Here is a 13520-nt window from a genome sequence, read left to right as displayed (position 1 = left end):
AACAGCATCTGGAAAACACAAAAAATGGCAAGATTAGACATGTAAATGCTGTTAAACAACGTTCTGTATAGAGTTCATGATGTGGATGATTGATTTATAATGGATTACATAATTTCATGAATATAATTTAGGGTTAAAAAATGTCTTCACTTGAAATGTGTAAGAACTAATGTTGCACGAGAACAACCTTAGCGAGAGTATTCAAGACTTTTCATGGACTGCAGGTGAGCAGATGTCTCTCATGAAGCGCTGCTAAGCTAAAGGTTTATTGAAAGCAAAGCAACACAAAGACTTAAAGACCTCTTTTCAGGACAAGCGGTCAACGAGGTTTTTGTCATTTTTTAAAAATGTCTATGTTTAACTTTTGAACTAAATATGTGTACTGGAAAGTTGCTAATGTGTTTGCACTGTTCACTCATATAACCAGTTCTCACGGCGTATTGACGATGGTGTAACTAAGGAGAAGAGAAAGTCCAAGTAATAAACGCCCCTTTCAAAGAACCAACCTGTGTCTGTGTAGTCGTGAAGAGAGCTACAAGACATTTGAAAGCTAACTGTGAGTTTTTAAACACTTTTACTCTTGAAAATAAAAACACAAATCATTATTCAAAGAACATGGCTGAAACATGACCACAGGAAAGCTTGAGAAAACCGCCCGAAGAAAGATAAGGTGAAGAAGATACAGTGATGATGCAATATTTCAATACACAGATAAACGTTTCCTGTAATCTTTCCACCTTTGCAGTTTGGGTTTGAATTATTATTAGTCTAAAACCTCCCTTATTCCATCTCTTTCACTGTCCAGCTGGCTTTCTTTCACACTTACGCAAGGGGAGGGCGGCGAATCCCTTCAACAACACAGTAGACAAACTGTGTCATAGGCGGAAAGGAGCCATGAATATGCTGCCAGCGCTGTATGATGGAACCTTTGGATTGATAAAAGCCTATTCAACACTACACTTGATACTATGTTTGAATGTGAAAAGCACAGCATGACTTATTAAAGCATATCAATATGGTACTGGAAAAGCACTTATCTGAACTGTTTGGGATATTGATTTTTAAGAAAGTAGACTGAAATAAACCTGTTGCTATGGATGAAGGTGACATTTCTGTTTGTCTTTCTGTGATTAATGTGTGAAATAAAAGATGTCATTTTGCATTTTTCAGCGGTCCCTGCACTCCCGTGCTAATAAATGATTTAATCTGTGTAATTTTGGTAATATCATCATGCAATTTCACTTAAATCGAATTGTACTGTACAGAGGAAACAAAACAAAAGCTACATATTAATCTTTTCCTTCTTTCGACTGGTCCTTCAGGGGTCATCAGCCTCCACCTCATCCTATCCTTAACATCCCTCCTCTGTCACACCAACCCTCATTATATCCTCTTTCACTCTTTCTCTGTGGTCTTCCTCTTTCAGTGCTGGAATCTATCTGTGTATGTGTCTCAAAGATAGGGCTGCCACAAACGATTATTTTGATAGTCGACTAGTCACCGATTATTTTTGCGATTAGTCGACTAATCAGATCATCATCCACTGGACGTAAAACTACAGCTTATATAACTATCATTAGCTTACAGCTTTAAGCTTTTAAGGTGCTAACTAAAAATAAAGACAAGATGATAGTTTATTCAATTTTAATGAAATTTGCAGATTGTTTCGGTAAAGTTTAATAAACTCCTTGCTATCTAAAATATAACAGGACACCGGGGTATATTCTCCAGCATCTCACACTTCTGATAATCAGCTGTCTGCTTGACGTTTATTCAGCTGTGTAAAAACTATAACTTTAATCTCAGCCAAACCGATTTACTCAGGAACAAATAAAATACTTAAAAAAAAAAAAAAAAAGCCAAACAATAACATTTTTAATTTATCTAAGTGACTCATATATATTTAACCTGAGTCGCGAAAGACAGCGGTGGGTTTGAAAACAATTTGCGGGGAGTCCGGTGTTCTCACGGAGCTAGTGACCCAGCCCCCGGCTAGCTATCGAGCTAGTGGGTAACAGACGTCTCCGAAAACGTCGGAGCGCTTTTGAAAATATGTGGTGTCCTGATAAACTGAGCCGATATTTGAGGTTTACACAGCTACATTCTCGCCTGAAAATATGTTAAACGTTTATTTTGTGACCCAGAAAGAATAATAAGAGTAATATTAAAACTAACTAGCTACCGCCATTGTTGGAAACTAAGCTGGGCCGCGCTATGAATTCTGGGACACAGCTACTTCTTCTTCGGGGTTTAACGGCAGCTGGAATCCTTGTACATGCAGTGCTGCCATCTTCTGTTTCAGTCCGTTATTACACTCTTAAATCCTGCTATTATTCCTGCGTCTTTTGCGATCTTACAAAGCTTCAAACGACACGTCGACTATTAAATCAGTCGTCGACGATTTTGATAGTCGACGTAATCGTGACTAGTCGACAAATCGTGGCAGCCCTACTCAAAGATGACACACACTCAGGAGAAACACATAAAAAAAAACTTTAGTGGGCTACTTATCTTACTGGTTAAATAACAGTAGTCGGGGCTGGAAAGTTTTAGTGATGTTGTCCACTGAAAATTGACTCATACTGATGATTTGATATTAAAATGAGTCAACACTGGAACAATTATTACGACAAAAAATAGAAATCTAGATTCCAAATAAATGAACTGTGGAGCTTTGGTGTGGATGGGTGGATAAAGTGGATTTAATTAAAGTGTTATGCCTTCAGGGTAGGTCTATACATGATTTCCTCAAGCGCAGACACAGACAGGGTAATATCTCAAGAGGAGAAAAAGCAGTTTTAAGACAGAAATTACCAAGAAAACGCACTGACCAATTGCTAGCTATACAGAAAAATGGGGAAAAGCGAGCATGCATATAACTGCATTTACAGCTTATCTGACATATTGTGAGCTTCTTGTTACGTGATTTAATTGAATACATTCGAGTGACTTGAATGATTTCGCAAGCTTTTTTTTTTTATTATCTCTGCCTGAGTCTGACTCATTATCTATAACTGCAAATCACGTCTCTCTGTATACAGCCCCTGTTTATACAACAACTGCCCCCACAACACAAATATTTAGGACCTTCATTGCTGACGAAATTCACAGGAGGCATAAATAAACCTGTTGCGCGTTTTCTGCATTTGAGCAACGCACTTCTTGTCACAGAAAAAAGGAAAGGATGATTTATCCGGTACTAATTGCACAATATGATTATCTGTCTAATCTCATAATAACACCGATGAACCGTGAGACCTAATGAAGCCCGTCTATTAAACTGAAAAATGGCTCTGGTATATAATACTACAAGTCGGCGTCAAAGAACCACCTGTTGAGCCGCAGCAGGAAACGTTTAGGTTTACAGCACCGCCTCAAACATGTATAGTTTCTAAGAATAGTCGTGCTACAAAATGCTTTTCTCGGTTGCCTTAAAACAAGTAAAAAGTTAAACGGTTTAAAAAAATAAGTTAGGCTTAAGTGCGAGAGAAAGTAGACAGTTTCATACTTGCCATTGATGTAGAGGTGCATCTGAAAGAAATTCCTCGTATTCCAGCGTGTATTCCCGGTGAAAATCAGGAAAGGATTGTAGGGGCAGAGGTTGGGATTGCGAAGAAAAACGTCTGCTTCCTTCCCCCCACTCTCTCCTCAGCGCTCTCTTTCTCTCTCCCTCTGATGAACTTTGGAGTTTCTATAATATTCCAGCGGAGAGCCTACTCCTGCAATAAAAAATATCCTGTTGCTTGAACGGGATGAGCTGGCGCACTTTAATTTGCAGCGGCATGAATCAGTGCATGATTCACTGTACAAGACGCAGTGAGCAACTTCCATTGAGCTATACCACGAAATCTGGAGATAAGAGATTTTAAAAGGACACTGGATGCTAAACACTACGGTTTTCAGACAGAGTGCGGAAACACCTGTTTGTCTTTACATTTCTAACACTCATTTAAGCTACAATTGTGCATATGATTAACATTCAGCATAATGGAGAGATGATGGGACATCAGTAAGGATCACCAGCAGGGATGAGAGACCGCTCGTAAGAGGCAATGATAACGTCAGAAATTCCTCCAATCACAAAACAGAAAAGGAAATGACGAAACTGCGTGATCTGTGTGCCAAGAATGGAAATTTGTGAGAAAAAGCGGGTGTCCTGAACTCTTGAACTCGGGTTGGGTGTCAGACGATCCAGTGAAGACACTTAAAAGTTTAAATGTAACTGTAAAATTGTATTAGTGATTTGGTGTGGGTTGTATTAGTATTATTAAGTACATGTGTGTGTGGTGGGGGGTTGCACAAGCAGTGAGACTACTTGTAGGCAACTTGAGTCATCAGAGCTAATTTTGTGCAGTAGATGAGAAGATAATACCAGGAGAAATACTTTACATAGACCATATTTAGGTCAATTTTTATTACAGCAGTTGAAATGATGACAAATAATATCTACTGCACAAAATGACGATAATCATAATATTATCCTGCAGATACCTGTCTGCGAGACAGATATATAATGGAGGCTGATGTGGTATGAAACATTTCCTGTATCTGTCCTTGTGGAACTGGAGCTGAATCAGCCTGCTAGAGAAGGTTTTCAGAATCAGAATCAGAAAGGGGTTTATTGCCAAATGTTGAGCAGGTTTACAACATTAGGAAATTGCTGCGGTGCAATTTTCTGCTGACTGTCCAGTAAATGATGCAGAGGGTGGTCAGGATTTTGATGAATAACAATTTATCCTCTCCACAACTTCAGTTTGAAGTTTGAAGCCAGATTCATGGAGCAGTCTTCCTAATCAGACTGCTCTGATGCTGCTCCCCCGTCAGACCACAGCAAAGCACCCTGCACATGCCACAACTGACTGATCAAAAATCATCATTTTGCTGCACACGCTGAAGGATCTCAGCTTTTTCATAAGCAGTAGATCCTACTTTTCCACTTTCTGCAGCAGCCTCTATGTTGGTCTTCCAGTTCAACTTGTTCAGCCTCCTTCATATCAACACCCTGCCCCTGGACAGACAAAACAGCTGTCCTCTTCTTTCAAAAGTCACTTTCCACCTCAGTGATTTTTACATTCAGGAGGAGACCACTCCAGACTACTCCACAAAATAATTCCCTAGTGCTCTGTCCTCTCCCTCCTTGCCCATCAATAACAGGTCCAACCACTGCAAAATGTTTGTAGGTGCCATGACCTAGAATTGGGCCATGGTACAAGGTGAACAGGACAGAGACAGGACAGTCCCCCCAGTGGAGCTCCTGTACTGCACATCACCAAATCAGATAGAGCGCTGCCCAATCTCACATACTGCCAACTGTCTGTCAGTAATCCATGAGATGCTGGACATGTATAATGACATTTCCTGTAGTTTCCCTCTCAGTAGCAGTGGCTCAATCGTATTAAATGCACTTGAGAAATCAAAGAAGGTGATCCTCACCCTGTAGTTGTTGCTATCACATATGGGAATGCTCTCTGCAGCAGATGAGCAGCTGATGACTGCTCCTACACTGAAAAAAATGTTTTGTTCAATTTACTCAATTTTTTTATGACAAGTGGTTGCACGAAATAAATTTGTTTGAATCCAGAAATATTTTTTAAGTACACTGAATTTAATTTAAGCGAGTAAAACCAACATATATTTTTACGCTACTTTAACTTAACTGTTGTGGATACGTCTTAGTCAAATATTATTAGTAAGTCCAACTAAGGTCGTGTTAAATGTACCAGAATAATTTGTTTCCTTTACACTTATGTCCCAAACTTATATTCAAATCAATCAAATTGTTAATTTCTCTCTATTTCAATTAAGTTAAGTTTACTTAAAAAAATATTGCTTACCCTGATTTGTAGTTTTTAAAAACGTCAATAATGAAAACTACAACATTCTTTCACATCATTTATTAATGCAAAATTTGTTGCAAACAGAATAAGAATCCACATCTCTAAGGGAAATTGCTGCAATTTGTATAATACAAATTACAAAACTTTTGCCTATGAACTAGTAGCTTTAAAAAGCTGTATTCAAACAAAACAGAAACAACAGACAAGAGAAATGTTAACCAATGTTTCTCTTCCTCTAAAAAAAAAAAACAAAAAAAAACAAACTCCTTACATAAAAGAATAAAACACTACCAGCAGTATAATGTATCACAATTAGAAACTGATGCATCCACAAACTAACCAGTTTCAGACTTGCTGTTCTGCGATCCATATTTAGAAATTGCATTTTAATAAGGTAATTAGACTTAAAATTAAACTTGTGTTTTCCTTACTGCTTATTGACCACTGTCTTTCCATTCTAGTCCTTCCTTGAAGATTCTGAATGTTTTACATATTTTCTGACCTAACATACTCGCTTCAAAACAATTAATAGTCTTTAAAGTGTTACCAGTGTGCTGCAGTGTGGTAATCATGAATGGTTTTTTTTTGTTTTTTTTATCCGGTTGAGTTAACACTGATTATACGCAGGGCAGCAGCTATAACTGAATAATTACAAAGTTGCTCTTCAAGCTACTCAAATGTACCACACGTGAAACATTCATTATTGAAAGTTAAAATGTTCAATCGAAACATAACACAGAACAAATGATGGTTGTACAAGAGTTTCACTCCTATTCACAAGAGCACCAGTCATTGGTAATTTACATAACAAAATGTAAATGGATGTGTGGTTTTAGAAATCTTCCTATCCAGTAGCAATTTTGTTCTTCAGCCCAAAGACTTTGGGGGAGAGCTTTTCACCATCGAATCCCATCAACACTTTCTAAATGAATTCATAATAGTCCTTCAATTCCTTGGGGAAGGCTAGGTTTAGTGCATAGATTACTCCAAGCATCAATGCACAAGCTTGGGCCAGAGATCCAATGTTGTCCATGACTATCTCCCCTTCAACAAATATTCCAATGTCATCATAATGTCCATTTTGTCCATCCTCCCTGTTGATGACATAAATGCCCATGGTGTGCTTCTTCAGGTCTCTCTGGATATCATCTCCTTCAATGTCCTAAACATTTAATAAAAAGGTAAAAGAAAAAACAATTAACTCTACAATTAAATTCCAATCTAGTCGTTTGTGTGTGTGTGTGTGTGTGTGTGTGTGTAATACACACACACACAGATATCTATCTAAAAAGTGTGTGTATAGATGACTTGCTTACAATGACTTAAATGACTTACAAAGAACTCCCGAATAAGGCTTCCGTCCTCTTCACCAAGGTAGAGGCAAAGTGCCCTGAGAACTGCTTCCCTTTTCACTTTAACATCACTTTCAGCCTGTTTAAAGAGAGTTGCTGATTAAACCAATTTGGAAAAAAGAACAATGTCTGACATTCGCAATAAGTAAATTTTATCATATGTCAGTTCAAACATAGTAAATAAAATTTATATATGAAATTTCAAAATTTAGATTGCTTGGCTGGTCACCTAAAACGGCTTATTGGACTCACCAGTGACCTGCCACTTAAGACAAAAGAAATCCAAATAGAATTTGCAATATTCAGATTTACCTCTTGCATGATCTGCAAGTGGTGGGCAAGTTTCTGCCCAGAAACACCGCCCTTCTTCTGGAAAACTGTCATCAACTGAGGTGTAATTCTGTCGAACTGTGCCGCGAAGGTCATCTCCAGTTGAAGTGTTGTAATACACTGGAATTCAGCATTTACCTGTATCTCACACACACACACGCACGCACACACGCACGCACGCACGCACACACACAGAAAAAAAGAAGACTGGTGCTTAATCATTGGTATGATTATTTTGTTATTTCTTCATTAAATGCTACAATGCAATTGCCATCACTTCATAAAGCATGATTATCATATGGGTTAGTATACAGTGCATGAAGGATGTTACTACTGTTAATCAAAGAAGAAATGAATGGCATCAGTCCATTTAACGGGTTTAAAGGGTTTTAAAAAGCAGATATTTGTCTGTTTCAGGTGGTTGGCAACACATTTTCCTGTGCTCTTTGTCCACTGGTGGGAGTGTCTCACCTGTGAGGTCAGCGGGGCAGAACTCTGCCATCAGCAACAGAGAGCAGAGAAAATTTAGATGTGCAACTAAAAACATGCTTGCCATGTAAGCCCCAAACATCTCTGAAATTGCTCTGCAAACTTCAGAGTACTTATACTTCAGGAGTCCTGTGGGTACCGTAAAGACTCATGTATGCAAACAAACCACATTTTTTTTTGCAATCTGATCCTTTTTCTCTTGGCTGTTTCCTTCAGGGATCACCACAGTGAATGATCCACCTCCATCTAACCCTATGCTCTGCATCCTCTTAACTCACAAGAACTAAATTCCTGTTTTTCATTTCACTTTCGCAAGTTTTTTTTTTCTTTTGTCCTGGATAAAAGAAATTTAATCATATATATTAATTGATATTAATTAATATCAATATTAATAATCACAAGAACCCTTAAGATGAGATAGATAAACTTGTCCCTGCAATACTGTGACAAATACTGTTGTGATAAATATGTAAGGAATTTGCATGTACTTACCAAAATAACACCATCTTCTTGAATAAACAGTAACACATAAGGGGAAGAAAATCTGCCAGAAAAGGAAGACAAATAAAAAAAAATAAACTTTAGAAAGACAAACAATTACCGTTTCCAAGCCATTAGTGCATTACTTCATGATACTCCCTTGTAACAAAACAAATCTTACTTGTGCCTCTGTGCAAACTACAGATGGCACGATACCACTTTTTTATGTCCGATACCGATATCATAAATTTGATTATCTGCCGATGCCGATATGAATCCGATATAGTGTATTTTATAATAAATAAAACTGTTTTTATAAATATTTTGCTGCATTTTGTATAAGTTCATACTCAGTTTTAAAAACAAAACATTAAAGCTATTCTGTTATACCTGTATGCAAAAAATACACTGCACCCAAAATATTTTATACTTCAGCAATACTGATCAACCTAAAAAACTTACACCATCCTCCTTATTCAGGTATTCTAAACAGTACATAGAAATATTAAACTAACTAATAGGACTGCTAACTCCCAGCAAAAATATTAGGAAACCACCCCGCACCCTTCGCCTGATAATGCTTAATTGACGTAATCTACTTTAATGCACAGAAATCAATTATTTTTCTATAATAATTTGATTCAACATTTTTCTTCAATACAGTTGCAGACAGCGCACACAGCGTACCTTCCCAAAGGAAAAAGTGCTATATGTACTACTATTACTAGGGCATATATTAGACTTAATATTTACTACATACAATAATGGATCTCTATACATTTAACCAGATCACCACTTTGGTAGTAAGATTTAGAATAATTATTTATTAAAAGCTAGACATTTTAAATGAGAATAAGAAAGAAAATTATGTCTTTGTGTCTCCCTTTCCCTGTTAATGCCCTACCTGGCCCCCTGGCAAAACTTTGCTAGATCCGCCCCTGCACAGTTACCAGATGTCAGCTACATAGAAAAGGATCCTGGTGTTATTTGTCTCTCATAAACAGTTCATAACTTCCCTTCAACTCATTCATGTGACCTAAAATGTAAACCTGTTTCTTCATTACCTGTTCAGCTCTAATGATTCAGTAAAAACTTCTCCTGGTTTCACCTTCATGTTTCCTTCTCACCACATATCCAAACTATCATGACCAGCAGCTATTACGGCTGTGGCTCCAGAAAACATAAGCGGATACTAGAAGTAATATTAAAAAAATTCTAGCAACAGCTTATCAAGCTTAAACGTGCTGCTGTTGTTTATCTGCCGTTTTCCTCTTTCTAGCGCAAACTGGGTGACTAACAAATGAGAGAGACTAGCGACAGAAAAGCCGATCACCTGATAATCGATCAGTTTCATGATTGAAGTAGCAACAGGAGAGGGAGGGGGGAGAATGAGGGAAGAAGTTTTAGCTGTTCAGCATGAAGACACCGAATAACTCCAGCTTTGTGTCTTTTTTCATTCTAGCTGAAGTATAAAACAAATCGCTTCCTTTCCCCCTCAATACAAAACTCCGACAGCCAGTCCAGCTGTGGCTCCATACATCGGTTGTTAAGCTCAACATGGAAATACTATGCAAACATAAAGAGATGAACTTACACACTTGCTTTACTTCTCTGTGTTAGTTTTCTCTGAGATTAAATGCAGCGGTTTGGAAGCACGTAGCGAGGCTTTAAATGCTAAACCAGACCGCTGACAGGTCTTGCACTCAACAGCTCTATCAAGTGAAGCAACTTCTTTTCTGAGTTAATTTCAGTCCTGACAAACCTCACTCTCAGTGCCTTTTGATCTCACATTTTTGGCAACCACTGAGTTATTCTCCTCCACAGTTTACAACCATTATTTTTTTCTGCACAAAAGACGTTGTGCAACGCCAATCCTACTTATTTCCTACTGCACCCCTGACTGTGCAGGTGCGTTCAGAAGCCCCCTCCCCCGCCCGACTATTCCTTAATGCCAATGTTGTGGCGGGAGGGACGATTTCTCCACTTAAAACTGCAGGCGACTGTACAGTGAACTTTACAGCTAACTACAGAGAAATTGCCTCGTTCCATAATTTGTTAGTACAAAGTGTGCCACAAGAACTAAGCTAAAAACATATGACATTTTAACGCATCAATACAATTACTCTTTTAATAGAGCAGTAGCTAATAGAGCACATAGCTAGCTTAAGTCAAATTCATGACAAAGTTCAGAGGTGTACAACTACTTAGACTTCTTTCTCCATGTGCACACGTCTTAAAGAGTCAACATGCTTTGACTGAGGTAAAAAAAATAAAACAAAAACGACCGTAAAAGGTTTACTTACCGAAGCTAGACCACCTTTATATGAAGTTGTGCGATTAACTTGAGCCCGCTTGCAGCACACAAAGAGTCCGCTTCTTCAGTCCGCGTGCAAAATGGTGGCCTGTCCTAACGCATGCGCAAAATGGCCCAGCAGGAGGCTATGAAAAACATACTTAAGCATTTTGAGCTACATTTAATTAACTAAAATTAATTGGATTAAAACGCAGGGAATGTATTCTGGAGTTACTCGAATTATATATGTAGACAGGAATTACTCATTTGAATTGAAAAGATATACCAAAATATAATATGCTATATTTAAAAGGAGACAATATCACTTTTTTCAGTGTAGATTTGGACTGTAAGGAAACAGCAGAGGGTCAAAAGGTGTTTTCCTCTGCAGGCTTGGGCCAAGATTAATAAAAAACAAACAAACCCCAAAACAGTAGCTCTTTTTCAGTGATACCAAAATCCCTGAAATAAGCTTGAAGCTACAGAAACACTGTAGTGATGACCCAGCTTTTGTTTGTGGAACAGCAAACAGCATGCTGTACCACATGCACAGAATATGGAAACCCATTATAGAAAATCTTGCACCTGTTCAGGTCCCTTTTGGCATGCACTTTACAGAGCCTGAGGCTGTGTGTTATTTCTCACATGCTATTACTCACAAGAGGAAATTGCTCACTGGATCGAAATCTTTCATAGGTTACATCCAGAGAGACATATCAACCAGTAATAACAAATAAACAGAAAAATGAGTTCATTACAATAACAAGTGACTGGTGACTGTGCTTACTGCTTTTGGACACACAAAGATGTAACATCTCATTTTGTTGCTGTATAGATACCTGGTGTTGATCTGGATGATACATCTTTTTTCTGCAGAGTGACTTCTACTTTGATTCAGGTCCTGTGCTTTGGTGAGTATTTTTAAGCTCTTTTAACTGGATAATTTATGTGTTTCATGAACATTTCTGGAAATTTAAGTATAATTTTGACAGAAATCTGTGTAATTATAAATAATATTCCAAGGTCTACTGTATAATTAATGTCTTGCATAGGCATGTTTATGTTATTAATTTAAATTCATATGTACTTTGATTATCTGAAATACTACATGGATTTGCTGTCTCATACAAAAAAAAACAACAAACCACTTTATTTCTTGCATGCTTCACCAACAGGTTGGATGTCTGTTTTTTTCACAGTTAAGAAAGAAATGTGCTGAATGTTGATCCTCTCTGAGGTGAAATGCATAATTGATATTTTACAGGTATCTGATATTTCTCCTGATCTTGTGCAACCTGTGTCTGTGCCTACACAAAAATATGGGCACACGTTGGATCTTGTTTTAACTCACAATTTACCTGTCTCTAACTTAGAGGTTTGTGATGTTGTATGGTCAGACCATAGGCCTGTCCTGTTTGAGGTTTTCCTTCCTTGTACTAAAGTTAATCTTCCTCCTGTTGCTGCTAGGAGCTGTCGTATTTTTAACCCTTTCTCTGCTGGACAGTTTTCTATTGTTTTTAATCAGAACGGCGGCCTTCCTGATTTCATATGCAATGATACAGAAGAGCTGAGTACGTGGTTTTATTCTGTCTGCCAAACTGCTTTAGATTCAGTGGCCCCCTTTAAGCTTAAGCAAGTTAAAGCCAAATCTGAACCCTGGCTGAATGAAGACACCCGGGCTGCCAGAAGAAAGTGCAGGAGAGCTGAACGTAAATGGAAGAAGGATCAACTTCAGGTGTCATACCAAATGTTACAAGATTACTGGAATTCTTACCAGAAAACTGTAAAAGATGCTAAGAGGAAACATTTCGCTACTATTATTCAGGCAAATTGTCGTAAGCCTCATGTCTTATTTAAGACTATTGATATGGTCCTTCATGCTCCACAGTCTTCTGTCGAGTCTTCTCAGGAAATTTGTGAAAACTTCCTACACTTTTTTATTGATAAAGTGCTATCTGTCAAAGCACAGACTTCCCAGTCCGTTCCCGACCCTTCTACCCCTGTCCCTAGTTCTGCTGTCTTTGACAGGTTCGAGCCAGTTTCCATGCTCTGCCTGCAGGAGTTGGTTGCTCACATGAAGCCCTCAGGTTCCCCTTATGATGCTCTCCCTCCTCGATTTTTCAAAGAGGTTTTTCTCACTATAGCATCAGCTGTACAATCCATTGTAAATAGTAGTCTGTCCTCTGGTGTTGTACCTGTCAATCTCAAACATGCAGTGATTCAGCCTCTACTCAAAAAACCTGCTCTTGATCCTGATATTATTGCGAATTACAGACCTATTTCCAAACTGCCTTTTATCTCAAAGATTCTTGAAAAGGTAGTTTACAAGCAATTAATGTCCTTCCTAGAAGAACACGGTATTTTAGAAGTTTTCCAATCTGGTTTTAAAGCTTTACATAGTACTGAATCTGCCCTTTTAAGAGTTTTTAATGATGTGTTTTTGGCAAATGACTCAGGTGACTGTGTTATTATTGTGCTGTTAGATTTAACTGCTGCTTTTGATACAGTGGATCATAATATTTTAATTTCCCGTTTAGAGCAGTTGGTGGGTATGCGGAGTACCGCACTGCAGTGGCTCAGATCCTATTTGGCAGAGCGAACTTTCTCTGTGAAACTAGGGGAGTTTGTATCCTCTACTGCTTCTCTTCAATGTGGGGTTCCACAGGGTTCAGTTTTAGGCCCGCTTCTTTTCTCTCTATATCTCCTACCCCTTGGGTCTATTTTCAGGAAACATGGGAT

At 38.1% G+C, this 13520-nt stretch overlaps 1 protein-coding gene across 1 annotated transcript; it reads right to left on the bottom strand.

The window, feature by feature from the left end:
- Positions 1–5865: 5865 nt before the first annotated feature.
- On the bottom strand, positions 5866–11018 carry LOC308402793 (uncharacterized protein). Its single transcript, XM_080891888.1, has 5 exons — positions 10792–11018; positions 8501–8552; positions 7502–7657; positions 7173–7268; positions 5866–6999 (listed from the first exon to the last, which is right to left on the bottom strand). Exons 3-5 carry the CDS (start codon positions 7613–7615, stop codon positions 6760–6762), a joined length of 450 nt encoding a protein of 149 aa, XP_080748014.1. The 5' UTR covers positions 7616–7657; positions 8501–8552; positions 10792–11018; the 3' UTR covers positions 5866–6759.
- Positions 11019–13520: the final 2502 nt, after the last annotated feature.

Source organism: Rhamphochromis sp. 'chilingali', assembly GCF_963969265.1.
Source record: "Rhamphochromis sp. 'chilingali' genome assembly, chromosome: 9".
NCBI lineage: Eukaryota > Metazoa > Chordata > Actinopteri > Cichliformes > Cichlidae > Rhamphochromis > Rhamphochromis sp. 'chilingali'.
Note: the sequence above shows the minus strand (reverse complement) of the source record. Positions and strands in the feature narration are given on the sequence as shown.

What these genes read in the sequence shown, in the direction of transcription:
- LOC308402793 (XM_080891888.1), bottom strand. Translation starts at nt 7,615, where the DNA reads ATGACCTTCGCGGCACAGTTCGACAGAATTACACCTCAGTTGATGACA. An exon ending in ACTTGCAGATCATGCAAGAG is followed by an intron (nt 7,269 to 7,501) that starts GTAAATCTGAAT and finishes CTCTTTAAACAG; the next exon opens with GCTGAAAGTGATGTTAAAGT. An exon ending in GCCTTATTCGGGAGTTCTTT is followed by an intron (nt 7,000 to 7,172) that starts GTAAGTCATTTA and finishes TTAAATGTTTAG; the next exon opens with GACATTGAAGGAGATGATAT.